Raw genomic sequence first — 27,861 nt, 5'->3', positions numbered from 1 at the left:
TGTGACCCTGTCTGTGAAATTCAAGCTACAGTCACATCTAAATTGTGTATTGCTGTAAATGATATTATAGAGAACTCAAATAATAATTTATAATATAATAAACACTGAAACATGATTTTATTGACATTACATTTTATTATTATTGTTAAATATGTGCAAAAAATACTGGATTCCTTAACATTGGTTAATATCAAGGTTTTATTTTTCACAGAACTTTCTTTACATTTGTAGAAAAGTTGTATGTAAAAACAGTAAATCACCAAAAAATGACTTGAAAATGGGGTTTTACAGGCAGGGTCACATATGAACAGTAAACAAAACAAATTACATAACACAAGGATATTGGTCATGGTGTGTCATACAGGGATGTTGTACAAATACAAGATGTGTTCTGACTTGTGACCTGCAATCATATCATTAGTATTTGAGTCATCAGTGTTCCCGAATTCATGTTCACGATATGCAAATTCGCAACAAAAGCATCAGATTTATTTCTGTAGCACGCTCCAGACCGGCCATGTGCCATGCTAACCTTGTTTTAGGGTCTATATTTTTGTCTCCTATATAAACAGTGGCATTTTACCTCAGGAGAGTGAACTGCTGATCCTGTTTTTATGTTCGAATTACAACAATAGCACATAATCGGCACCTTTAAGACTTAACCTTCAGTTTTCTCTCAGTGACTCATATTTGCCAGGTTTTAAAGGGCTAAATTTCCTCCTACACATCCTGAGATGTCACCACCACCACCACCACCTACAATCCAGCCTGTATGTTTAACCTTGCCGGCATTCCAGGCTACAGGGTGCAAACAATAACAAAAGACTCCACGTCCCAGACAAAATGTGCACGCGACGAACTTTGGTTGTTCTTGCACGGTTATTTAATGCTTTGTTTTTCCATCACGACTTTGCCGAGCATCGTGAGTCATAAGCTCTCGAATGAACGTGAATAGAGGAGTTTGTACGCACTAGAATGTGCTGGATGGGGAAATGATTGACATGATGGCTACAGTACCTTTTTCTTTTTCTCTTCTCTTAGAAACAAAACAACAAAATATATATGACCTTATGTTCCATTGTTTGTTAGTTTTTAAACCACTTTTGAGAATGTTGATAATGCCAGGCTTAGGTTAGTTGAAGTTCTTTGATGAACTGTCTAGGCTTGCTTTGGCTATAATGTTTTGGTTTTGGACTAGTATTGTTCCATTGTTTACACCCGGTTTAAAAATCTGTCTTGACAACAGAATTTTTGTCAAATTGTTATATCTTTTCAAAATAATGGACATAATAGTCTTTATACTAGAAATGAGTCAAGATAATGTGTAAAATGATCACGATTATTTTGCTCCAACTTTTAATCACGATTAATAATCACAATTATTCTATCGGTTAAACTTTTTCACTTTACAGCCAATTAATACGTTATAATCTGCCTCTGTTGAACTTTAGCGTAGCTGTACTTTATCTTTCATCTGTACATTTCACCTGTTATTAACACACAAAAAAGTAACGATTACGTTTAGTTAAAAATCTTAATCGCGATTAAAATGCGATTAATTGTGCAGCTCTAATGCTGTGTTCACACCACATTGCTCGCGTGAGTGAAGCGAAAAACATCATGCGTCCAGACCCGTCAAACAGTAGGTGTCAATGAGCTCTGTGAGCGAATTTCTCGCTCAAGTTGAATTTTTTCAACTTGCATGGAAGACGCGGTTGATGCGAGTTCATGGCAATCGCGCCGCCCGATTCGCGCCATTAGCATCGCCTGCTGTGACTTTGCATATATTCGCATATTTGGATTGACTTTACTCACGCAAATCACTTAATCCGCATTTGGTGTGAACCCAGCACAAGTCATACATATTTTGCCTTTGGGTGTGGTTTGAGTCAACTGTTTCAGATGCTTTGCATCATCCACCTGGGACAAATTTCAAGAAATGGTTGTTTGTACCACGATCTTTGCGATTTACAGGTTTAACCCAATTTTGGGCCATTACGAGCAACGTATGTGTACCCGCGTATGTGTGTTTGTGAACGCGCCTGATGACTCATCCAATATGTGGGATCTGAAATTGTGCCTCCGATAGGAATTGGGACAGAATGAAGCTTCACCAATATAAAGATCCCTTTTCTTCCTCACACAAGGGCATATGATCCCGTTCCAGCAGTTGAATTCTTTAAATGTAATAATATAAAGACTCCACTAATGATATTACTCTGGCCTGTTGTATTTTTAATCCATTCTCTTCATTCCAGATTGATGAAGTGTGGTTTGTCATTACAGACTGCTTTGCATAAGAGAGTTATATCATATCCTGTGGCCCTTGAATTTCAGTTTCAAGTCACCGGTTGCTATCAGACGTTCATCATGTTCTGCTTACAGCTCAGGGAGAGGATACCGACACTGGTCTGCGGGTTCATTGCTCTGTTTGGTTACGTGCTGTTCTTGATGAGGGCACGCACTTCAGCCTCAATTGAAATGTGACATAACTACTTAGTCACAGAGCTTGTTGCAAAAATGGTGCCGTTTCGCTGTGTCTCTGGAAACTGATATGTATCTAACCCGAAGCAAGCGTGTGGGCGAGCGTACCGCTACAGATGGGGTGGGAAAAAGGAAGCGTCTGCTTCCCCCGCCATAGCATGAGGGTGCCATCTCTGATATTCCAGCTTTGTGTTTATTTCTTTTCATCCTAAAAAAAGAACCAAGCGGCTGTGCTTTTGAAGACTAGGTTCAGGGTTTGTGCATACAAACATTCAGGGTTTGTACATTGTGTGTTACTCATTTAGGGACAAAGACCTGTTTTAAAGCCTGAGCACCAAAGGAGGAACCTCTTTGCACCTATCATCTTCTGTCTGAAGGTCATGGTGCCCCAGACAGCTGTGGGTCCTGGTCCCCTGACAGGATGTGGCCTACATTCAACGTGACAAGTGTTGGTTTCACTTTTCCACTGGGCCAGCCAGCAAGAGAGGGTCAACTACACCCGCGTCTTAAAAAAAGGGGCTCGCAAAAATAGCTGACATCGTAATGGCCGAAGTAGGACTTGGACCAATATAATCATGTTACATAGCAGTGTCATACCCAAACTGCGGTGGATTTGGTTTTTAGTTTTCCCCAAAATAAAAATTCTGTTGTCGTTTATTCACCCTTATGCCATTCAAAACTTGTATGTGAGTCTTGAAAGAAGATTTTTTTGAGAAATGTCCCAGTAGTTTTGTGTCCAATGGAAGTCGATGGGGTCCAATGTTGTTTGGTTATCAACATTCTTCAAAATATCTTCTTTTGTGTTCTGTAGAAGAAAGAAAGTCATGCAGATTTGGAATGACATGAGCATGAGTAAATGATGGATTTTATGATACATAAGTATATAAGTAAAAGTAAGTCAAATAGTAATCATGCTGTAAATAAACATTTTCTGGTCTCAAAAATAAGTCTCTATAGAGCTAATATGAATGAAAAGTAAGTGGGTTAAGCTGATCCTTCCTCCTAACGCAATATGATTCCCGTGAATAGTGCAGGATGTGTAGGACACGTGCATGCTAATATGAAACTTAATCCGTCCAGTGACCGAGGCCAGATACTTGCTTAAACCCCATTAGCCAGCCTTAAGTAGATACTTCACATACAGCCTCCGATCTTCAAAACACTTTTTAAGAAAAGCTAGATGGAGAAAGAGTCGAAAATTGACATAATTTAGCAAAGGATGAGGGTATGAGGAGGCTAGAAGGTCAAAAGAGTTAATGCCTTTGATTTCAATAAAGGCTTCCTTGTACTGGAAGGGCTCACTTTAATGGCATTACATGCAATCATGGTGTGGCACAGAAATATTTTCTTTCAACACGAGATTAGATCAGTCAGCGGTATGTTAGACGTGAGGGGGGTGTATATTTGGACTGCTGGGATGGATCATATGACTTTTTTTTAAATAAAAGCATAACCCTGCTGGGACTTTGTTTTCACCCCTGTACATGACTTTATTGGGACATTTCTTACAACCGCACTGGCATTGGTCTAATTTTAGCCTTCGTGAGGGTTAACAAGCAAATTAAAGGGTGTCTTCTCTTTCTCAATGAGTATGAGTGGACACGACTTGGGTCGCTCTGATCTTTTCAAGTATCCAATCATTATTCTCCATTCCCGGGTGTTCAATGAAGAACGGAGCGATATTTCAAAGGGTAGTAGGGCTTTTCTGTGTTGTCGAGGGAGCTCATAAATATTCCCAATGGCCCGGTGAAGTACCTGTTTAGCGGCCAGCCATCTTATTGACATAAATTATAGCCGAACAGCCACAAAGACCATCGGTTTGGCCTAGGAGCTGAATGAATACGTTCAAACTGTACTAATGGCCCACCTGTGCCCACTTCAGACTCGCTGAACTAAGTGCACACACTGTACACAACCATTGTTAATAAGGTGCAAAATGCTTTTTTCTCTCATTTGCCATTTGAAAACCAGCCAGGGAGAGACTTAAAACTTATTTTTCTTTTCACCTATTGTTTAGACTGTCTCTAAGGTAACGGAATGTGGTTGTAACTCTCTCAGACTTGGAAGCAACCCCGGTACCTTGTCGCCATGGAAACTGGTGAAGAGGTCAGTCATCCTTGGCTCGTGACACACAGAAACGGGCTTGTTTTTTGTCTTACCTAAGCTTGATGTCAATGAGTGAGATATACAGGGTCAAATTTGACCTTTCCCAAATTCTCCGGTTCTGTGTCACGGCCATTTCCCAACTTTTCAAATGTGGTCTGTCAAAAGCCCCCGTAGATGAACGTTTGATTGGCAGCCAAGCAAGCTCCCTAATCCTCAACTTTTCTGCCTGATTTCATATGGATTTCCTTCCTATGCTAAAGGAAGCATTAAAGAAAAAAGAGGGCAGAACAACATAAACGGAAGACGATACAAAGTTCAGAGCGTGCAGCATGAGCGAGTCTGAGCATGAAGCGTGTAAATGAGGCTAGCAGATGTTCCCCAGATGTTGTCAGTGGGTGCCGGAGGACCCCAGAATTGGCCCTTGCACACAGTGACAGCTTTGTTCACCTCCTCCCCTCATCTGCTCCCCTCCCTTCCTAGGCCACGATGCTGTCTCCCAGTCCTGAGCTTTGAAGTCTGGACACTGCACAGGAAGCGAGGGGCTGCAATCGATTTTCTTCCTGCATTAGGGCAGGAATGTATGACCCTTCCCTACTCTCTGTGTCTGTGGGTTGGAGCGGGTCAGGATTTTGGTTGTCTGTATGGTCGGGTCAGGGGCTCATAGATGGATTCTAGGCATCTATTGGTACAGATTTTGTTTTTAATAAACTTCAGGGTTTTATTAGAATCATTCTCATTAAGATATTGATAGGATGATTTTGCAAACAGTCAAAAAAATGTTTGGGTGCTTTATTGTACACTAAACTGAGTATAAATTTACAAAATGCTGCCATAATATTGAATTTATCTGTCCCGATATTTATTAAATTATTGATTGTCGGTTATCGGTTGTGTTCTGCAGAAAAGGTCACATTTTTATGTTTGCATGTACTGTCTCTAGAAAGAACACATAATCCATATCCACACTGCCATAATATTGAATTCACCTATCACGATATTTATTAAATAATTGATTATCGGTTGTGTTATCGCTTGTGTTCCGCCAAAAAAGGTCACATTTTTATGTTTGCATGTCCTGTCTCTACAAAGAACACAATCTATATCCAAACTAAACGGAGTATACATTTACCAAATGCTGCCATAATATTGAATTCACCTAGCCCGTTATTTATACAGTGATTGATTATCGTTGTGTTATCGATTATCGGTTGTGTTCCACAGAAATAAGTAAGTGTCTCTATAAAGAAACACATAATCCGTATGCATATTCTTTTGTACCCACTATCTTTTTCAATGTTTTTCTTATTTCTCAGGATGTCAGAGACCATGACACCGCGACAACCAGTTGCAGAGATCAACATAGCTCAGGTATCGGTTTGGGTCCAGCTCGGACTCATACGCAACACAGAGAGGAAGAGGACAGAGAAGATGAAGTAAGATTTGCACATGGCACGATGACCTCAATAGAGGAGCGCTCTGGCATCCCATCTAACATTACCAGCACTCTCGAGAACATTGTACAGCAGCTAGACATTTTGACCCAGGTGAGCTACTTGTAGGTCATTTAAGTCTGTTGAGTTCCTTCTTATTTTCTTTAAACCACAAAAGTTCCAAGCCTCTGATTTGATTGGCCGGTTGGCGGAATAGGATGTGTGTCTAGGAGTGGAGTTACAGAAGTGTTTGCATGCATAGCTTAATGTTTGGGTTTGTTGGAACCATTTTGGTTGGTATAAAAATTTCCATATTTTTATCTTTACATAACCTTTTAAAAACAAAAAGTATCACACAATTGTGGTGTTGTACCTCCACTAAATAAATCTAAATTGTTGTTTTTTGTCTCTTAGACTGTTGCCGTGCTTGAAGAGCGCCTGACGTTGACCGAAGACAAACTGAGGATGTGCCTGGACAACCAGGCCCTTCTTTTGCAGCAGAATCACCGAGTGGACCAATCCGATGAGGAAAGAGAAACCGAGGAACCATTTGTGTGAGATACCCCCACCCTTCCCCACCCCAGCCACGGTGGTCCTTACTTCAATGATGACTTCCTCTGGTCTGCAGAGGAGGGGGTGCACCAAAAACCTTTTCTTCTTATGCTCACTTGTTCCCTTCAGTTTAGCTTAAAGACATCCAGCTGTGTCCTTCCAAATAAGGACACTGGACTTTTAACAGTGCAAAAAAATAGGAAAGAGCAGGAGAGAGGGCAGGGCTAGAGGGGGATTTGAGGGACCCCCAAAAAATTCCCAGTGAGGACAGCTGCAGCTAACACAATATCCTGAATCTTGTTTAGACAGCAACATGGATGGCTATGCTGAAGACGTATCAGGAAAGAGACAGACTGTGTCTCCTTTTTTACACAAGCACATTTTTTACAATCTGTGCAAACTTGTTTGTTTGTGTCTGCAGCATCACATGCATTATGTTTATAAATAAAGTCCATTATGAACGCATTGCAATCTAACTTGTGCCTCTGGTGTGTTTGAGTCCCAGGCAGCATGAATGGTTTGTGTATGTGAGAGAGAGACTAAGTAAGCATCCTCAGAGACACTCGCAGCCTTGTTTACTGATACTCTCAATAAGCCGCAGCCTTGTGGCTTTCCTCTGGGTGGAGGTCAGACGGAAGCAGGGAGCCGATCGACAGGGCCCGGCGGTGCTTGTTTGCTTTGGGTACCGCATCCTCTTGCACTCTACCTTGCTCTTACCAACAGTCTGACATGAAAGCCTACACACGAACAGTCGAAACAAATCATTTAAACTTCTGTAATAAAACCTAACTAGCTGCCTAAACATACGCCTATCTTTTAAGACATTGACTTGACTGCCCCATAAGCAGAGGTGGACGAAGTACACAACTTCCTTACTTGAGTGAAAGTACAGATACTACTGGTCAAATATTACTCCACTACAAGTAAAAGTTGTGAAGACAGATTCTTACTTAAGTAAAAGTACAGAAGTACGTGCTTTTAAAAGTACTCAAGTATTAAAAGTAAATTTCCTTTATGTCAGTTGTGCATTGTTTTATTGTCGTATACCTTATGCCTCTGAAGCAACCTACTGAATACACTGAGTAGCTCACAGTATCAGTTGTATTAAAGGAGTAGTTCACTTCAAAATTTGCCCCCATTGACTTTCCATAGTAGTTTTTATTCCTACTATGGAAAGTCAATGGGGGCAAATTTTGCAGTGAGCAACTCCTTTAAGAGCTTTATATGTTTAGCACATATATGTTTAGTTTAGATATAATCCTGTATGATCATTTAGCCTAATTATCCTCATTAGCCCCCTAGGCCTATGTATTTATGAGCAGTGTTCTTTTATTTTGTATATTCCCTTAACCAGTTTTAGCAGCAATTTACCAGTAAGTAATAAGGTTCTTGTAAATAGTAAAGTGTAGAAGCCATGTGTTTGTTGGATTTATTACCATTTGTATTACCATAATTTAAATACAAACATAAACTATAGCTAGTATAATGAAAGTTGCTGTGGTTTTACTAAAGATTATTAATTGGAGTATGGTTCCTATTTATAGAAAATGGTAAATTTGTGGATACTGTGGTTTTACTGCAAATACCACCCCTGCTGAAAAAAACAACGAACTTTTGAATTAGAATGAGATTTTTTAAATTAAATTCCTCTTTGTAGTGTGTTTTGGGATTTATTCCAATAGGATTTACCATCCCACCAATAGAATCCATCACATACAAGTAGACAACAAGTATCCATAGTACAATTCCCATTATAATCATTAAATCCATTACATTTTATGTTGTATTTTGGGCAGGGTTCTATAGTTTTTATTTAAACAGGAATACTTCAACTATAGTTACTTCAGTAAAAACATCCTTCATTTTCCAAATCGCTTTAAATGATATAGCAGCAGATCAGAAGTTAACACACACGCGTAGCTCAAGGTGTATGTGATGCTTATTTACCGTTTAGCCGTTATGCCGATCATTTTCATGACAATGTTTCTATGTTCTTTGCCTGATCGTAACCCACAGATGATTACACCACATTTTAACATGTGCCTTTTTCGTCTTTTATTGTTCTATTTGCATTTTTAGAGCGCTATCAATGGTGTAGCAGCGCCAACGTTTACATTAGTTTAGCGGGGAAGATCCCAGAGTTGCCAGATTTGCGTTAAAAAATCTGCCAAATGCCATTCAAAGCTTGCCGGAAAACCGCGAGTTTAGAAAAGCTGAAATACTTGGCAACAGTAAAAGGTCCTGGAAGATCGCAAGCCAGATAAATTGCGCACACAGGAAACCCCGCTGCATAGAAACCATTTTCTACTTTTGGACCTTTTTATAAATGTAGTGGAGTAAAAAGTATGATATTTGTCTTTCAAATGTAGTGAAGTTAAAGTACAAGTACTCAGAAAAAATAATACTCAAGTAAAGTACAGATACTCAAAAAGTGTACTTAAGTACAGTACTCACGTAAATTTACTTCGTTACTGTCCACCTCTGCCCATAAGTGATCGATTTTAAAAGGCTCTACATTTGATCCACACACCGAAAAAAAATAGCAGCTATTCTACGACTGTCCTGTTATTGTCGCTTTTTGAATGAATAAATACATTTAAATTTAGTCTAAGAAGCCAACAAATAAGCATAGTCTGTTTTTAAATGTTTGTTATGTATTATATCATAATAAAGTCATACTAATAGTTTGTTTATATAATGAATAAAAATGAATCAATTCAAATAAATACAAATGTGCTTTAAACTAAAACAAATAAAATCCTTCCTTTATATACTGTATTCTTAAAAGCATCATATAATTAGATAAGTGACTATTGTATTTATTGATTTTATTGTAAACAGAGTTTGTGATTTCTCTCTGCGGGTTTTCATAAACGCAAACATTCAGCATGCGACTGTTGTTGTTGCAAATTACAGCCAAACATGTCTTACCACTTCCTCTGGCATGCACTCACACAGACGGCATGTGTGTTTTTGACCTCTCTCTGAAAGGTCTTTCTAGAGCAACAAATGTCCTCAAGACACTGGGTGTGCTGCTCAGAAATCGAAGTAATGGAAACGTATGCACGTGCGCCCAGTAAAAATGATTGTGTGTGGCTGCATGCTCGAAAAATGTGCCCGTGCGTGTACAGTTTCTTGTGAGGCCCGCATATGGTAAAGCGTTTGCTTGCTTGCAAGGCGAAGGCAAGGTAAACATTATCTTTATCCCCCCACAGACATCAGAGGATCGCACTTCCTACCATTAGCCAGGTCTGGTTGGCACTGAATCAGAGAATTGGGAGGAAATTCCCTTTGACCTTCTGCTGTAAGGAAGAACAGATAAAGGATGTGGAGAGGCATAAAAGCCGTTCGTGTTCTGCACTGACACCTGCATGCAGTAGACCACGTTTGTTCATAGGGTTTCTCATTTAACAAAAGTAGGTGGGTTGAGAAGGAAAGTTTAAATATGGAGGAGCACCTGTTGTAGGTTGGTTTCTACGTACTGGAATCTGATTTTGTGTTTAAAAACTGTTGTCAGAAGATCCGTGTGTATGATCTCAGCGAGCACAAAGACCTTTAAAACCTATTTTCATCTGCATTTGGAGGTGTTCTTGCACCTGATTTATTGTGAGGGGTGTTTCCCCAACCCAGATGTCTTAAAGTTATTTATGGCTGATGCATAAATTCCAACATAAATTCCAACCACATGAAGTAGAGCATGTCACATTTCTTGCATTTACATTTGTATTAAAGGTGTGATGAACTGGGCTTGTTTATTGTTTTATACTGTAGTATGAGGTCTACTTATGACGTACGCGTGGTTTATTTGCAGAGAAAATTAGTTTAAAAAATGATGAATGAAACCTAACTACAGTAGTTACACTATCGCTCTGGTTAACATGAACTATGTCAAAGTGTGAAAATGACCCTTAAGAGAGGTATTTTAAAAGGTGTGACAAGCTAATGCCCTCTACCATCCCCCGCCCATGAATTTCCCCCCTTTGCTTTTCCCCTAACACCATCTCTGCATGTACTTGAAACAAGTCTTTCCTGTCTGCTGCCCCCCCATGCTGTTATCTCAAGCTGTGTTTTTTTAAGCCCGGCACCTTTTGAAGTCAAACGCTTGCACGGCCCGTAGCACATCCTTTGACCGGGAGTATGTTGTAATTTTCTTTGATTGAATAACACAGGGAACCTGAAGTGTGTGCTGAACGGCGATGCCAAGTTCAAAGGGTAGGAGGTGTGTTGATTACAACAGCTGCACGTGAAATAAAAAATCTTATAAAAAGAAAATGTTTTGGCTTTCTTTGATAGACCAACATGGCTTTTCTTCTTGTTGTTGTTGATTGTTTGTGTTTTAGATTAAAGTATAGTGGTGATGTTTTACTGACTGTCTTTGTTGTTTTGAACTGATTTGCTTTTTATTCACCTGGGAATTACATTTACATTTAATGGTTTAGCAAACGCTTTTATCCAAAGCGATTTACAAATGAGGTAAAGGTGGAATGACATGCAGGTGGGAAGAACACTAGCAACACAAAAGGCCATGGGATCGGTTCCCAGGTAATGCACATATTCATAAAAAGGTATAGATGGAATGATTTGTGGGTCACTTTTATTTCCAAAATCTGTTTCAAATCTGTACCCATAGTTTGGAAAATTAGCATTAACCTTAAATGTAACATTCTGTTTCTGCTATACTTTTTCTTTGTTATGGTTACATTTCACAACGTCTATAAAAAAAGGACTCTTTCCCGTAAAGCCATGTGAACTTCCGGTTTTCGTAGATGTCTGTTTTTTCTTTCTCTTGTCCATTCAGCCGGAGGAGGAAATGTGGGAACAGACTGTCCCTGCTGCTGATAAGACCGCACCGAACATCCCACCTTTCACACGCGGGATCTGTCCTTTCCACGGAACGTGCTGCCAGGGGTCATTGCAAAAGCAAGAACATCCGTCCTATCTGCCCACAACCTGTTTGAGAAATCTGACCTTGTCAGATGTTATTTACTTTGTACTGTAGAAAAGAGGAACAAAGCACCCTGTGGGGAAAAGCGTTTTATTGTGAATTACAACCAGAACAGTTGAAGAACGGCTTAATCTGAATTCAGCAGTTGAGGAATATTAAAGTTCACCCAAAAAATGAAAATCCTCACCCTCATGTCATTTCAAACTTGTATGACTTTCTTTCTTCCGCAAAAGAAGATATTTTGAAGAATGTTGGCAACCGAACAACGGCAGTTTAACTTTGCCTTTAAGATTTTGGCAGATTCATGTTAACAGATCCATGCCCATCATGTTAAAGTTTTCAAAAATACATCTAACTTTATTAGGCATATTCGTTTTCAGTCTCAGATATTTCAATATTCTAAGCTGAGACCCACAAACAAAATAGAACAGTTAATGCAAAAAGGGATGGTTCACCCAAATCACTTAATGATGTCACTTCTAGCATCCACGTGCCACTTCAGTCATGTGCCACTTAGGAATCCAGGCTGATCTTTACATCTCGATCCCGATGGCTTTTCTCTAAACAAGACTTTCAGCCTATTCCCATGATGCTCTCCTCGCTGAGAATTGGCAGGTGGCGATATCTGTGTAATCTTCTTGCTTACACTGTTTTTGTGTGTGTAAGGTTGGGTGGATTGGGCCTGAATGAGGCAGTGTTGTTTGTCAATTGATCTATAAGGAGTATATGTGACAGTGAGTCTTCTCTGGCTCAGCCTTCCATCTGGCTTAATTGGATTGGCTGTTCGACAGAATCTTTAACTTGAGCTTGTTGAGAAAGTTCACTCTTTCTAGGTCCTTGTTTTGATCTTGTTCTGGTGAGTATTTCATGTTCTGATTCACCGCAGCTAACATGAATTCACATGTTTGTTTGTTTTGTAGTTTAGTTTTATTAATTTGATCATTTCTAAACTTCACAAAGAAATATTTTACCCCAAACTAAAATAGATTCTATCAGTATAAAAAGAAAGCGTATACAAATGTATTATTTTTTCACATTTTCATAATTCTTTTCTTAAAATTGGGGAAAAAACATAAAATTCTCATTACTGTAGTACAGTAATAAAAAGCATTTTGTGTGTTTTTTATTCAGATAATCATAACGAACAAATGTAAGTAGTGTTATAAACTAAATAGTATGCATAATGCATAACTACAAGACAAAGAACAAAAATGGGTGGGTTAAATGTCATAAAATGCCAAAAAAAAATTGTGAACTTATTATATTATTACTTCTTAATTATTAATTATTTAGTTTTTTTAAAGTGAAAACACAGTTTTTCAAAAGTTATATATTTTATATATATAAAAAAAAATCTTAGATATACCCCAGTAGATATTCAATTTGTTTATTGAACATTCTAAATATTATTGATCACACTGCTTATATTTTCTTTGCCATGCTCCTCCTCATGCGAGCTTCATAAATATATATTTTTGTTTTATAGCACTGCAGTTCTCTTCCCACAAAGTATTATCAGACAGTCCACTCTGCATTATGCAATGCCCATGTTTCGGGCTTTTAGGTTACCTCATTTTTCATGACACATAGAAAGGATAATACATGCTTAGTCCACTTATGTCATGTCTTCCTGTCTGTAAGCCTTTATGTTAGCGAATGGTCATCAGTCCCACACTGATGTGCAGGTGTGTTATGGGAAGGCGCCGCTAATCCCAAAAAGTGCCAACAAAGCAGTGGCCTAGAGTGCTGTGTGTGTGTGTGTGCGTGTGTGTATGTGTGTGTGTGTGTTCTTGTCTATAATCCTTTCCAGGTGCTCTTGGCCATTCTGGACTCCTCTAATCACTCAGCCTCTCTTTGGGTGGGGTGGTGAGGGGGGTATACCTGCCAACTGCTGTTTTGGTTTCAGATTAGCTGCTTCCTTAAATCCAGACTCTCGGCCGGATGTCCCAAACCCATCTGTAACCTAGAACGGAGGGAGAGATGATGAGTGGATAGACAAGAAAAAGACAAAAGATTAGTGATGAAAGCTGAGTGTTTGTATGTGGTGACATCATTTTGTGGTGTTGTATATGGACAGGGCTGGGAAGGTACTGTTAAAATGTATTTCACTACAGATTACAAAATACATGCTTTAAAAAGTAATTTGTAACGTATTTTGTTAGATTACACAAATTCTGTAACTTAATCTAAATACTTTTGAATACTTTTGAATACTGATAAGGTACGTAACACAAAGGGATCACCAAACAGAGGACTTGGTTTTCCTCTGTATTTTATTTTAAACAACATTAGTTTTCCACAATATATCTTAAAGCAAAAAAGCACACAATCTTAGAAAAAAGAAAATGAAGAATGCTGATGCTCAAAAAGGCAGCACAATACATTAAGAGCTGGGGTGTGCAAACTTTTTTGAATTGGAGGCAAAATGTACTTATTTTGTCTTCTGGGAAACATGTGGTTATACATGTGAAGGGCAGAACTACATGAAAAAATATCTATAAACAAATTTAAAAATCTTTACACATCATCCTGTTTAAACATTTCCACCCCCTTCTCTGAATGCACTGTGTTTCATGGAAACTAGTTTCCATCATTAAAAAAAATGTTTTTTCAAAATTGCAAGATTTAAATTCGCAGTTGCAAGTTATGAAATCAGAATCGCATGAAAAACTCACAATTGCGAGATCTCGCAATTTTGACATTTGTATAGTAAGTTTATTTCATGCAATTCTGACTTTATAACTTTATAACAATTCAGAGTTTTTTTCTCAAGCTTGCAATTCTGAGAAAAAAGTCAGTGTTGTTTCTCTCATTGGACTGAAAGATGCAATTGTAAGTGTACATCGCTCACAATTCTAAGAAAATAAATCAGATTTGTGAGTTATAAACTCGCAATTGTGAGAAAAAGTCAGAACTGTGAGATAAAAGAACTCTGAGATAAAAAGTCGTAATTACTTAAGCAAATTACTTAAACAGGAGACTCGCAAAACATGAAAACAGTTGTTGGTCATTCAGGTAACCACAGACATTAAAGATTCAAGGGTCAGAGAATCACCGATTGCTGTTCACATTAATTGCCCGTTACAGTTAATATAAAGTTTAAATGAAATAAATGCCATTGAAATTCCAAGTAGCCACTTTGGTCATCTAAAATACTTTTCGGATGTAACTGTAATTTGATTACCACCATTTAAAAAGTAACTGTAATGAAATACAGTTACTTAAATTTTGTATTTTAAATACGTAACTAAGTTACATGTATTTCGTTACCCCCCAGCCCTGACTATGGAGTGGTATTTAGTTGGGACTGAGTGGTAGTGTCCTCTCTTTTAAGAACTGTTTTTGGATACAGTGAAACCAAATGGTTGTGTTTACATGGATGTAATGAATTGTGGGAATGTTTGAACCTTTTTACTTTTTTCAGGCCATCAATATGCTAATATTCTAAAGTTTCACTTTTGGCATATATTTTTTTCGAATTTACATCACAATATGGAAAAGACAATCGTACCTATCTCATGCCTTTGCAACAAATAAGTTTGAAAGGAATTTAAGTTGAGGCACTACAATGATTAAAAATACTCAGAACTGAACTCAAATAAATTCAACTTGTATAGCAAAATAAACAATAAATAAATAAAATGACAAAAAAACAACAAAATTGCTAAAAATTAAACATAACATGAAAACTAAAAATATGAATATAGTACATATATTGATGTAATTTAATTAAAAATACTAATACAAATAGTTCTATTTTTTCCAAAACACAAAAATCTCCATTTGAGATATTACCGAGATCTCAATTGTGATTTTTCTTTTGAATGGCATGGCATTTCTCACCTCACGTTGTTGGAAATTAACTTCCTCGCATGACCTCTCGTGTTCTGCTTTTTTATTCACACAAACAAAACAGCTTATCTCTCACAAATCCACATCCTGTTTTGAGCTTTAGATGACAAATCAGTCTGCAGTACTGTGTCACTGCTTTTATGATAAAACCAGTCAAGGCACATTGATTTTAGTGTATTACATGCTTGTTTGTTAGTTTAAGCTTGTATGCTTGACAAATAAACCCAGGCCTTTTCTTCAACGTTTTTGTTTTCTCTACACCATAATGGTTTCACTATAATGTCGTCAGACCCATTATTTGTTGTGGAAGTAGCTGTCACATGTGGTCAGCTGGTGTTTGCTCTAAGGTCGTTTTGCGTTGAGCAGGTTAAGAAGCATTTCCTAATCTCTTTAAGTGCTGTTGAAACGAGACTGCGTTGGCAGCCCGTCTGGATGATGGGATGACCGAGTTTCGTATTCAAACCATCCTCCAGCAAGCTGGCAAGAGTACGTCACAGTGATTTAAGCAGCATGATATCTGTCTTTCGAGCGTTTGCAACCATTATTTTGTGGTGGGATTACCTGGAAGCATGTTTATATTGTTGAGCGCATGTAGGGGCATCTTTGTGGTTGGTTATTACGTGAAATATATGATGTGAGACTCATTTTCATTACAGATTCAACATGAACCTTAAATTACCATTTGAAGGTGTCTGCTTGCTCAATTTATGGGATAAAAATTAGCTTATGCAACCATTCCTGCACATTTTGTCAATTTAAAGTAAGGACAAGAGTTAAATTAGTGGTAGTTTTTATATTAATAGCTATACCTGTATATATAATGTTAATTTTAAGTGTATATGAGCAAAGGAAGCAGTGTTGGGTGTAACTAGTTACTAAGTAATTAGTTACTGTAAATTAATTACTTACCCCTTGAAAAAGTAAGTAAGGGATTAATCTTATTTTTTCTGTAATTTAATTACAGTTACTTCTGATGTAATTAAACTAAATACTTTGTGTAATATGTGTGTGTGCAGAAGAGGAATAAATCAAAATTCAAACGTCTAACTTTAAATTCCCTGCTTTAATGTATAATTCTCACATTTGTAATTAATAATAATACTTTACGTAGTTTTATATAATTTATTTGAATGAATTAAAAGAGCCATTTCATGTCTATCCTTGAATCAATTAACTCATCAAGGTTGATGTAGGATATAGAAAGTAATTAGTAATAAGTAATTAAATACTTTTTGAAGAGAGTAAACTTGCACAGTAATCTAATTACATTATCGAATGTGTAATTAGTAACTAGTAATTAATTACTTTTTTAGAGTAACTTACCCAACACTGAAAGGAAGTGACATTAAGAAAAAAATTGGTTATGTTTGAGTTTTGGGCGTTAACATTGTGGTGAAGAGCTTATTTTTAAGATGTGTACACAAAGATTGTGTCGCAAGTTATTTTGTTTTGCTACACTGTAAAAAAAGTGTTTTTACAGAACTTTTACAGACTTTTAATGACATTTAATAAATGTTTACAGTTTTTTATGGTAAAAAATTTCAAAAGTAAAACATGTAATTTTTACATAAAAAAACTTTTTAACTGTATTTTTTAAATGTAAATTTTTGACGGGATTCTTTTTACAGTGTAGTGCTCTGAAACGTTGTTTAATTATATATTTTTATTTGCAAAGTAAAATAGTGTGGTGGATTTTTTTGCCGTTATCCTACGCACTTAATTTGATATTTCTTGTTTTATTTGAGTAAACTCAGGTTGAAAAACATTTTCCAGTGTTTGGAATTCAGCGAGAGAATAATTATTTTTAGTGCGTATCACAAAACAAAAGTTTGTTCCCTGTCAGAATTGCTGAAGTGACAGCCTGAAGACAACCTGCAATATCACACTCTTTTTTATGTTGAGTGCATCTGCTCTTTTCCTCTTGTTAAACTGACATCCGCCTGACCACGACAGCTTGAACATGCTTGCATGCTGACAGTGATTTCGACAAGCGACACAGGCATCCGCAGGTGGTGGGGGCTGACCCGACTTAGTCTCTTTAATTATTACAGCTTCTGTTTTCCATCAAGTGTTCTGACTGTCTAACATCCAGAAGCTCTTCAGCAACTACTGTACAGCTAGACTTAAACAAATCTAAGCTCATCCAATGATAAACTGTTCTCGGGGGCCCCTTGTCGCAATTGTTCGACAAAACGTCCAAATAATCAGTATTTACACCCCAAATATAACAAAGTCACAACTGCGACCACTACAAGCCTCTTAGAAACCCTGGGGCCCAGTTCAGGTTGAGACATCCAAGTGTAAACTCAACGGAGAGATCTAACACTCTTGTATTTAAGTAGTGGACTTGTTTAGTCTAGGTATTAAATATAAACTGAACACTACGTCAGTCCGAGAATGCACAGGGTCCCATCCTCATCTTTTCCATTAGCTCACTTTGGAGACCCTTGAGGGAACTAAAAGTGTGCATGTGACCTGGAGATCACAAAATGAAAAGGCCACCTGACCAATTATTTCAACAGATCTAAAGCTGGCCAAACAAAACAAAAACTATTGAAGCATTTGGATCCATAACCGTGTGGGTGGTCCCGAAATGAAGCACCTCAGATATTATGCAACAGCACTGCTTTTTGCTTCCTTACACCTCAGTGTAGCGTGACCTTTGTTAGAGACTCCCCTCGAAGTGGTATAAAAGAGACATGTTGAATATGCTAGTGGGGTGGCTAGGACACAGGTGTACCATTTGAGTTTCTCAGCCTATCGACCATCTCCAGCAGTGATCTCCACCAGTGTCTTGCTTGGCAAGCTGTTGAAACTCTTTGGGGGTTAACGGCACAATGCGCTGGGTCTTACCTACCTGGCTAAAAATTGGCATGTGTTGGACGGACTCAGCCTTAGTGGGTGGTCCGGCCTTGCGAGCAGCTTTTATGTCTTTGTGAAGCGAGGCGGAATATGAACCTTGCCACTTTTGTATAATTGTCATTACAGATGTGGGAACGGGAACAAACGCTGGCAGGGAGCCGAAATGTTAATGTTTCAGCACACTGTACACTGTGTCCAATTTTTTAAATCACTTGTTGTGATAAATGTTGTAGCATCAAAGGCATAAGTTGCGTTCCAATTGTTGAACTATGCACTTAGCCATGTGTGTATGAACTTAAGTAGTGTAGTGTTTCTAAAAAAAGAATAATTTTTGAGTGTTTATACAGTATAAGTATTTCATGTTTTTTGGGGATGACGATTCAAATGCAGAGGATGTTACAGCTATAGATTTAATCTTTAGCCCCGCCCCTTTCTCAACATACGGAAAGCTACTACCATTGACTGCAAATGTAAATTGTGACATACTTTTTTACTGCAGTGGTTCTCAAACTTTTTCATTGTAAGCCCCCCTTTGTGTACGGTATATCGCTTTGTGACCCCCCAAATAAATACTTGTAATCTTAAACTTAGAATTTTAATTAGACCAACGATGTTGTATTATACAACATCAATTCTTTTGTTTGGTGGTCTTATATGTTTGATTGTGTAAAAACTATGATACATTTCTATATTTCATAAAATGCCACAAAAACTGGGGCCCCCTAGACCCATCTTGGGGCCCCCCCGGGGACCACAGCCACCAGTTTGAGATCCACTGTTTTACTGAAAGTAAAATGGCATACGAATATCACATAAATATGAGCACTGAGACGCACCTATTGTGTCACATTCAGGTTTATAATACAAAGCATTTAGGTGCTGATATAAACTAGTTAAAAGACTGAACAGACATGCTCCACAATTTGCTTTATGTCTGAGCACAAACCAACAGGTTGCTGCTAGGACTTGCAAGAGGATATAAAGTGTTTCCCTCTCCGCCACACTGTAATTACACACCATCAGCTCTTCAGTCACCATACAAACACATAATAACCTTCATCCTGTTCTCCTTCAATTACCCACCCCTCTCTCCGCTATTACCCATGATACCCCGGGGCCCCCTGTCTGCCTCTGTTTACAAATTCTTGTCATATTTCTGGATGTGCAAGACCTCTGTTAAAGGGGTTGAAGAAAACAGCTGGCTTTGGAATGATGCCTTGCAGAAGGGTCTTTTTCAACGGCTCTCGGCTTCATTCATCAGGAATGTGTTGAAATAAGAACATTCTCTCTCGGTGGATGAAAGGGCGTGTGTTGGAAAAGCTCATATTCTAAATATGTTTGTATTGCAATTTAAAATGGACTTTTTTGTAAAATAATATGGATAAGATTATTCGGATCATCAGCTTGTTAGCAGAACCCCATGAAAAAAACTGGACACGTTAGATAAAAATAAGCTTCGCTGTGAGTCCCCAAGACCAAAATTAAGCATTTCTTCAGACACCTAAAGGGTGTTAATGAGAAATGAAGTGAAAATTATCCTCACTATAACTTCACATTAGGCTTTTGAAAATGAAGGTGATAATGGTTTTATAGTTGTGTGCATTTTCATCGATAATCCATCCTGGACATCTTTACAGTCACATGAATGCCCGTACGTATGTACGCTCTACTCGTTTATCCCATGAATTATTTACTGAAAAACAAATCGATCGCATTAAAAATGCTGTGACTTAATGGTTTTTTGATGACTGGACACAGCGGGGTCTCTGTAGCATTTGAACATTTTCTTACAGTACTTCCTGTTTGTAAGGCTGCTGTTCAAGGGCCCGCCCGGGCTGTTTGTTTGTTGACTGCAGTTTTCTGGCGAAACTCTCGATACTTCCTGTTTTGATCCACTAAAACCAGCCCAGCCTTGAAACCCTATTAGATTCCCAGGAGTGTCCTGTAATTTGTCCCTCCTCTTAGCTTGAGGCAAAACCCATTTATTGTTCTGCCAAGAGTGCAAACAAGTGTTTTATAATGAATATACTGATGTGATATTATTACGCAATGCTGTAAAATGTCAATATAATAATGTCAAAATGTCAATGCTGTAAATGTTATTATTTTAATGGGTTTTAATTATTTTGTCTTGGCTGGAATTGTTTTTAACAGGAAACTACGTCACAGCTAATACATAAATAATGATATTTTATTGCTGTTTTACTTAAAAGGATAGTTCTCCCAAAAACAAACATTTTATGATTTATTCACCCTCTTGACTTTTTTCTGTGGAATACAAAAAAAGATAATTTAAGAAATGTCTCAGTGGTTTTGTGTCTATATAATGGAAGTCAATGGCAGCCAAGTTGTTTGTTTATGATCGTTCTACAAAATATCTTCTTTTATGTTTCTTTTTTCGGATTTCTATACTCTTTTTTTATGTCTGTACTAATATGTGTTTACTGTAAAGCTGATTTTCAACAACACACAATTTTGTGAAACACTCTATAGAAATAAATTGAATGATCACTTTGAATAACCGTCACCTGCTTCTTTAACATACTTTTTTACATACAGTATTTCTTGTCTTTGTTTACACCCACTATTTAAACTTCTGCTCATCGCAACTTTGCACACACAAGCCTCCATATAAACTAGCACACAAAGGGGTACAATAATAAGTAAAAGGAAGTAAACATCAGTGAGCAGGAAGCTCCGGTATCATGGGAATAGAGGTGGGGGCAGCGGTTTCTTTAGGAAAAGAGACACCCTGGTGATACGCAGCACAACCAGATTGACCTTTCATCCTATGAGCACTGCAGGCCGCCCATCCCCAGAGCCAAGTAGTGCATAGACTGGTGGTGGGGGGGTCAACAAAGACCCTGATGCAAGACAGAGACTCGCACGATGGATCCGACAGATAAAAGAGGAGCCGGCATTGTCTAAACCTTACTGACTTAAGGGCCTGGTGAGCAGCCAAACTTACAAAACAACCAGTCCCACCCAGGAACTGGGAGGGGGGGTTGTCACACAACCAAAGAATTGTGTCACTTTTTTTCTGAAGTCTATGTAGGCATTTGAATGTATTTGGATAGAAGCACCTGAAAATAAACACACAACTCCAAATGAACTGTTTGAACGTGGATCTGTTTAAATGAAAATATCTACAAGGCATTTGTATCTTCTTACTGCAGGGCTGTTTTGTTCTGTGTTTGCTTTTGACAAGATCTCATCTGTACTGTGGTATCACTGGCTGTTATCAGTTCGCAGGAGCCGGATGACCGGCTGTATGTCTATTTGAAGGATGGTCAAACTTTAACTGTATTGCCAGTGCTTATCACCTGTTGGATCTTGCGTGAGTAACGAAACCACAGAGCCGATGGCGATGAGATACATATTTTGACAGCATGATTTGATTTTAGCAGATCTCAGTGAAAACGAAATCCAGCTGAAGTGAGATGAAGATCTGGTAGCCAAGATATCACAATCTAAAAACCAAAGTGTTATATATTTGATCCCTGTAAGATTATGAAACTTCTAAAGCCAGATTGTCATTAACTCCTGTCAGAAACAGACACTGTCATTCTGATAAATGGGGACAGCATTTCTTTCATAGACAAAAGCACATCCAGATGAATTCTCTATAGGCTGTAAAGCAGTTGCCAAAGTGGATTACAATGAGAATACAACTTGGACTCCTAGGAGGATCTTCACATGCTACAGGATAATGGCCATTATCTAGGTGCTATGTTGGGTTTCATATGTTAAGCGGGGTGAAACTGAACACACCTTCGGCCAAATGACACAGGAGACGGGATGTCTGACAAATCGGGTTGACCTAATCTGGATTGCTACATTCATTTTGACTATTAAGTGAAAACAGTTTATTATTATTACTGTTATATATTTATGTATGCATGTATACTATATATGTATGTACATGTATATGTATATTTGTTACTGAATTGTATTGCAATGATTAAATTGTAAAATATGTAATATATTTTCACAGACATCTGGATAAATGTGGGCGAATATGAGGAACTAAGTGCAGCTGTTTATGGATTTGTGAGATATTTTATGTATGCACATGGTGTTGATAGACAATATGACATGAAGTACAGTAGGATATTGTAGGAGGTAAGCATGAACTTTCGAGGCCACATGGGGGACTGCAATTCGCATGTGGTGTTAAACTATTTTGATGGGTCAGTTTATGTTTATTGGGGGCGATAGTTTAATGAGCGCCACACCTCTCACTGAATTCAAGAGAAATCGTTTAGCAGAATAGAACAATGAGAGAATAAGTATAACAAGAGAGGAAATTAATCGAAACATGTGCATCGTCAATGCATTATTTTGTGCATTACATATAATCATATATTCAGACCTAATAATTGCTTTCAAGAACACGAGAGGAACTTGTTATGGTTCAAATATGCCTTGTTATTTATTTATTATTGCGAGTGCCCAATCTACTCACACTTTCAATTTGTAGCAATGAAACAATGCTTAAAATAATGAATGAATAAATGGAAAAGATAGCAAACATGCAACGTGTTCATTTTATGGACAATCGGCAAAAACAAAATGGTGACTGTGGCGCATTAGGTTCCTACAAGTAGTAGCTTGGCGAATCTGCGGCTAAATGGAGTTCAAGTGTGTAACCTGAGTATAAGGTACATAGAGCCTTCACCAAACACACTCTCACACACTCCTCCTTCCTTCCCATGAAGCGCCTCTCTACTGTTTGTTTGCACTCCGCTGATCCGGAGCGGAAATTCCTTTCCGTCCGTTTTTGTGAATGACAAACTTATTAACAATTCATCAACACAGTCTGTTCCATCCGGCCCCGTTTCCACGGCGACCATCGCTCGGCGCCCTCTGATTGGCTGGCCGACATAATGTATCCATTGAAACGCCTCGCGCTTGTAGCCATTCACTAGCTCGCTGAGGCAGAGACCACATCTAACGGCGAGAGAGGAGAACACAGTGTTTCCGTCTACGAGCACAAACACAACCGAGGAAATAAAACAGCAAGCCGACTACGCTTCTCATCTGTAATTCACATTCGACTGGATATTTAAATCGATTTTGTGAGAAGCAGAGAGCGAGACGAGAGGTTATATAACCGGACGAGAGCGTCAGCGACTGTAGCTCACTCACTGGCTAGTGTCATTGATAAATGCACAGACATCCTGAGCGCAGCTGCATGAATGGTGTGGAAGTAGAGCGAGTCTGCGCTTGACCATCGCGAGGATTTTCATAGTTTTTAATCGATCCCAAATACGTCTTTCAAACGTTTCGACACATTTGAAGAGACTCGTACTGTTCATCTTTGGTGCTCCGGGCCTGAGACGTGCACACGGCCTCTCTTTCTCCGCATTTTCGGTCTTACGGTACGGTACCGCCGTTTTACTAATGCTCGATAAGTTCAAACCCGTGCAGTTTGATTCGGTCATGGCTATAAGCAAGACGGTAGAGTGGCTGAAGGAGCAGCTGGAGACGCGCAAGGACTGTTTGGTGGTTATGGACTGTCGAGCGCAAGGGCTGTATGAATCATCGCACGTTGAAACGGCCATTAACGTGGCCATCCCGAGCCTCATGCTCCGGCGACTGAAGAAGGGCAACCTGCCCGTCAAGTCTTTGCTCGCTAACGGGGAAGACAGAGAGATGTTCGTGCGGAGGTGCAAGACGGATACGATCGTGTTGTATGACGAGTACAGCCGAGGGTGGAATGAAAACATCGACGGCGGGTCCGTGTTGGGTTTACTGCTGAGGAGGATGAAGGACGAGGGCTACAAGGCTTTCTACCTTGAAGGTATGTTGTTTTGGGAATCATTTGAGGGTGTTTTCAGGTATTTGCGACGTATTTTAATGTGTTTAGGGGTTGAAGTGGGGTGTGACAAATTGCCTTCAACCTCACAGGTGGTTTCAGCAAATTCCAGGCCGAGTATCCCATACTTTGCGAGACGAACCTCGACGGCTCCTCCAGCAGCAGCTCCTCACCGACCTCCCAGGTCCTCGGGCTCGGAGGGCTGCGGATCAGCTCCGACTCTTCCGACATCGAGTCGGACATCGACCGAGATCCGAGCAGCGCGACGGATTCGGACGGGAGCCCTCTGTCCAACCCGCAGCCCTCCTTTCCCGTGGAGATCCTGCCGCATTTGTATCTGGGTTGCGCGAAGGACTCCACGAACCTGGATATTCTGGAGGAGTTTGGCATCAAGTACATCTTGAACGTGACTCCCAATCTTCCCAACATGTTCGAGAACGCCGGGGAGTTTAAGTACAAACAGATTCCCATCTCGGATCACTGGAGCCAGAATCTCTCTCAGTTTTTTCCAGAAGCCATCAGCTTTATTGGTAAGACTATAATACAATTTCTTTGCACTTATTTTTTTGCCTTGTTTTGATAAAACATTTGACTAAATGTTGAATTCCTAAGAAATGCATTTTAGACTTGACTTTATTTATTTTTTACTCAATTCCAAGTTAGTGTTTTGGCACCAGTGCATGACACCCACCAAACAAATCATTAAACCTCAAGCAACAATAGCCAGCCTCTATTTTTTATTTGCATAGTAACATATCCTCGGGTTGTGCAGTTGTGATACAAAGGCTTATGATGAAACGTGAGATGAAGGGGGAGGCGGTCATTTGAGCCGGACAGGAAGGAAGCGGCATTGAAAGTAATCTAGGACAGAGCAATGTTTCGCCACACAATGAGCACCATTTAGTGGGTTGTGTTGACATCCTGTTAGCCTTGACAGGGTGCTGCCTTGACTTCTACATTTACACGCCCAAATGGTACCATTGTCAAGTAACCTGGCGAGCGGAAGGATCATTTGATTAACCATAATGGCCCATTTCCATGTCGCATTCCCCGAGAAAATGGGCGAGCTGTTTTCTCTCCATTCACAGTCATGCACTAGAAAGCCTGTTAAATGAGACTCTCTCTTTTTGTCAATGCTGGGATTGTAATGAATTCTGACATACTGCCCCTGCCAACATAATCACACCCTAGTCAGGATAAAACACTGACCTGTGAATTGAGTAACACAACAAAGTTGTATTCTAAAGAATCAGAAAAGTAATGTCATGTCTCCTTGTGTGTTTCAGACGAAGCCCGCGGACAAAAGTGCGGCGTCCTCGTTCACTGCCTCGCAGGTATCAGCCGTTCCGTAACCGTGACGGTTGCCTACCTCATGCAGAAGCTCAACCTGTCCATGAACGACGCGTACGACATCGTCAAGATGAAGAAGTCCAACATCTCCCCCAATTTCAACTTCATGGGCCAGCTCCTGGACTTCGAACGTACGCTGGGCCTCAAAAGCCCGTGCGACAATCGCGTGCCGGCTCCGTCCCAGCCCTTGTACTTCACCACGCCGACCAACCACAACGTCTTTCAGTTGGACCCGCTCGAGTCCACGTGAGGTCCGGCCGCGACAGCCCCCTTTTGAATCTTGAAACCTGCGTTTCGATTTTTTCAACGCCTGTCAAGATGTTATTGATAGAGTTGGCTTGAGACGACAGCCGACCAGAGAAGCCACTGATGGGGCTTGTGGTGTGCCCAGAGTTTATTGCGCTGCTGTTGGAGACAGAACAGACTTGAGACTGTACATCTCCAAGACTATAAAGTAGTTTTTGTTTTATATATATATATATATATATATATATATCTCTCGATATATACACGTTCAAGCATGGGAAAGACTATTGACTTTGGAAAGATTTGGGTCATCCAATATGTTATGACTGGGGCTGGCGTGCCAAAGAGACTGGAACTGAACAACAACAAATACTTTGTTTTTGTTTAGCACTTGCAGCTTCAATCTGTACGGGTGTGATATTCTTGTCTTCAATGAAGACTTGCCTGTTTTGGGACGAGACTCCCTCGGTAATGATGGCAGTGTGTACTGTACTCCAACTTATTTGCGTGGAGAAATTTTTGACATGTATACATGTGTATATTCAAGATGTTGGTAAGCCTTGCCATTAGAATACACCTGTTTCAAAGGAACGGCTGTAGATTTTCTTCTTTTTTTTGTCGTCCTTATGTAAACAATGTATGGATATCGATCAATATTACGTTGAGTTAAAATGCCAAAAATTTAACAGGTTTTGCTAGATTAATGTGTAAATGTATAATATATTTCCTATTGTTTCGCTTTACGGATAAATGTAGCTTTTCTCAGCCTTTTAACCACCAACACAAATCAAAGTCATCATTTTATCTTGCCTTAGTTCTGTACATATGAGTGTTTTGTGCAGTAACCTGACCAATCCCCCAAGTTTCTCACCAGCTGTCAGTACTATATGAACGTTCAGCGGGGTTTTCCAAATTCATATTTCTATGTGTACAGGCATTTCTCAAATGCTACCTGGTGGGGTTTCTGACGCATGCTCACATAGGGCCCATTCGCCTTTATACTACTTGTAATTTTTTTTTCGGGACGTCGAATGGTCAAGGCAAGTAATGCTGATTTTTTTTGTGTGAGGATTTGGGGTCTCTGTTGACAAAGCTAGGAGGCATTTTTTGCCTCTCCTCTTCAGGGAAGTTCAGTGACATGCAATTTTTTCTGAGAGAAGCGACTGAAATGGTTTTAAAGGGGTTTTGATGTCCCTCAAAGCGAAGGCCTGTTTGGGGGGAGGAGCTGTTTTACATAACCCCTCCCCCTAATATTACGAATGTAAAGAGATAAGTTATTAATAAATTGCTATTTTGTCTATTCAAATCTACTTGTGACTTGTTTCTGTTTCTTTTTTAACTCTCAATACAAACAAATACAAGTTAATAATAAAATAATAATTGAGTTCCCTCAAAAATGAAAATTCTTTCATCCATCACGGTTATGACTTCTGTAGAACACAAAAGATAATTTGATGAACGTTGATAACCAAACAACATTAGCCCCCATTGACTTCCATTCTATGGACTCAAAACCACATTTCTCAAAATATCTTCTTTTGTGTTCTACAGAAGAAAGAGTCAAATACAGGTTTTGGATGACATGAGGATGAATAAACAATGACAGAATGTTTGTTTTTGAGTGAACTATACCTTTAACATAAGAAAAATAACACATTTACCAACACAAGGTTTATTCATCACTAACAACATTAATTTCAGTATTACATTGAGTCTGTGAATGTGGTTACCTGTAACTTTGTCAAAGGCAAAATTAACCTTTGACAAATGTAAAACCAGAATAACAACAATGACAAAATAGGTGATTCGTCTCCAAAGATAAAGTGTAAAGTGAGCAAAAACAACTTTCTATGCAGACAGGCTGGTATTTCCAGGTACTGGTTAGTTAATATCCACCCCAGGCAATTCCTTACAGGAGATCAGTAACTCTGCAGGCTTCTAGACTAAAAGCAAGCAGTAACTTGACACGTTTTTGCATATATCAGATACAGGGAAAACCCCTGTGTGGGAGTAAATAACATGATAATAGAAATGATTATTTAAGTGTAGATTTAATAATCATAAAGATATTTTCTACAAATGTGTCAGCGTGAACATTGAGTAGGCATTTAAAGAATTTGTGCATTTTTCAAAACCACTAATGAAAAAAAAAAGATTATATGAATCATTCAAAATGAATTATAAATTACACTTTTATATTATCATTTCATTGAATA

At 38.9% G+C, this 27,861-nt stretch overlaps 2 protein-coding genes across 2 annotated transcripts in view; both read left to right on the top strand.

The window, feature by feature from the left end:
- The window catches only part of poc1b (POC1 centriolar protein B), a 30,465-nt gene extending 23,409 nt beyond the window's left edge, over positions 1 to 7,056 (top strand). Inside the window, exons 11-12 of the mRNA XM_057330000.1 lie at positions 5,904 to 6,134; positions 6,435 to 7,056. Of these exons, the coding sequence (XP_057185983.1) occupies positions 5,904 to 6,134; positions 6,435 to 6,578 (375 nt within the window). The 3' untranslated portion in view covers positions 6,579 to 7,056. The remainder of the gene's footprint in view (positions 1 to 5,903; positions 6,135 to 6,434) is intronic.
- A 16,084-nt stretch (positions 7,057 to 23,140) lies between these two features.
- dusp6 (dual specificity phosphatase 6) lies at positions 23,141 to 26,955 on the top strand. Its single transcript, XM_057330343.1, has 3 exons — positions 23,141 to 24,034; positions 24,142 to 24,579; positions 25,336 to 26,955. Exons 1-3 carry the CDS (start codon positions 23,635 to 23,637, stop codon positions 25,647 to 25,649), a joined length of 1,152 nt encoding a protein of 383 aa, XP_057186326.1. The 5' UTR covers positions 23,141 to 23,634; the 3' UTR covers positions 25,650 to 26,955.
- Positions 26,956 to 27,861: the final 906 nt, after the last annotated feature.

Source organism: Triplophysa rosa, linkage group LG3, assembly GCF_024868665.1.
Source record: "Triplophysa rosa linkage group LG3, Trosa_1v2, whole genome shotgun sequence".
Classification (NCBI taxonomy): domain Eukaryota; kingdom Metazoa; phylum Chordata; class Actinopteri; order Cypriniformes; family Nemacheilidae; genus Triplophysa; species Triplophysa rosa.
Note: the sequence above shows the minus strand (reverse complement) of the source record. Positions and strands in the feature narration are given on the sequence as shown.

Coding starts and splice junctions, on each gene's coding strand:
- dusp6 (XM_057330343.1), top strand. CDS start 23,635: ATGCTCGATAAGTTCAAACCCGTGCAGTTTGATTCGGTCATGGCTATA. Junction 24,035..24,141: donor CAAGGCTTTCTACCTTGAAG/GTATGTTGTTTT, acceptor TCAACCTCACAG/GTGGTTTCAGCAAATTCCAG. Junction 24,580..25,335: donor AGAAGCCATCAGCTTTATTG/GTAAGACTATAA, acceptor TGTGTGTTTCAG/ACGAAGCCCGCGGACAAAAG.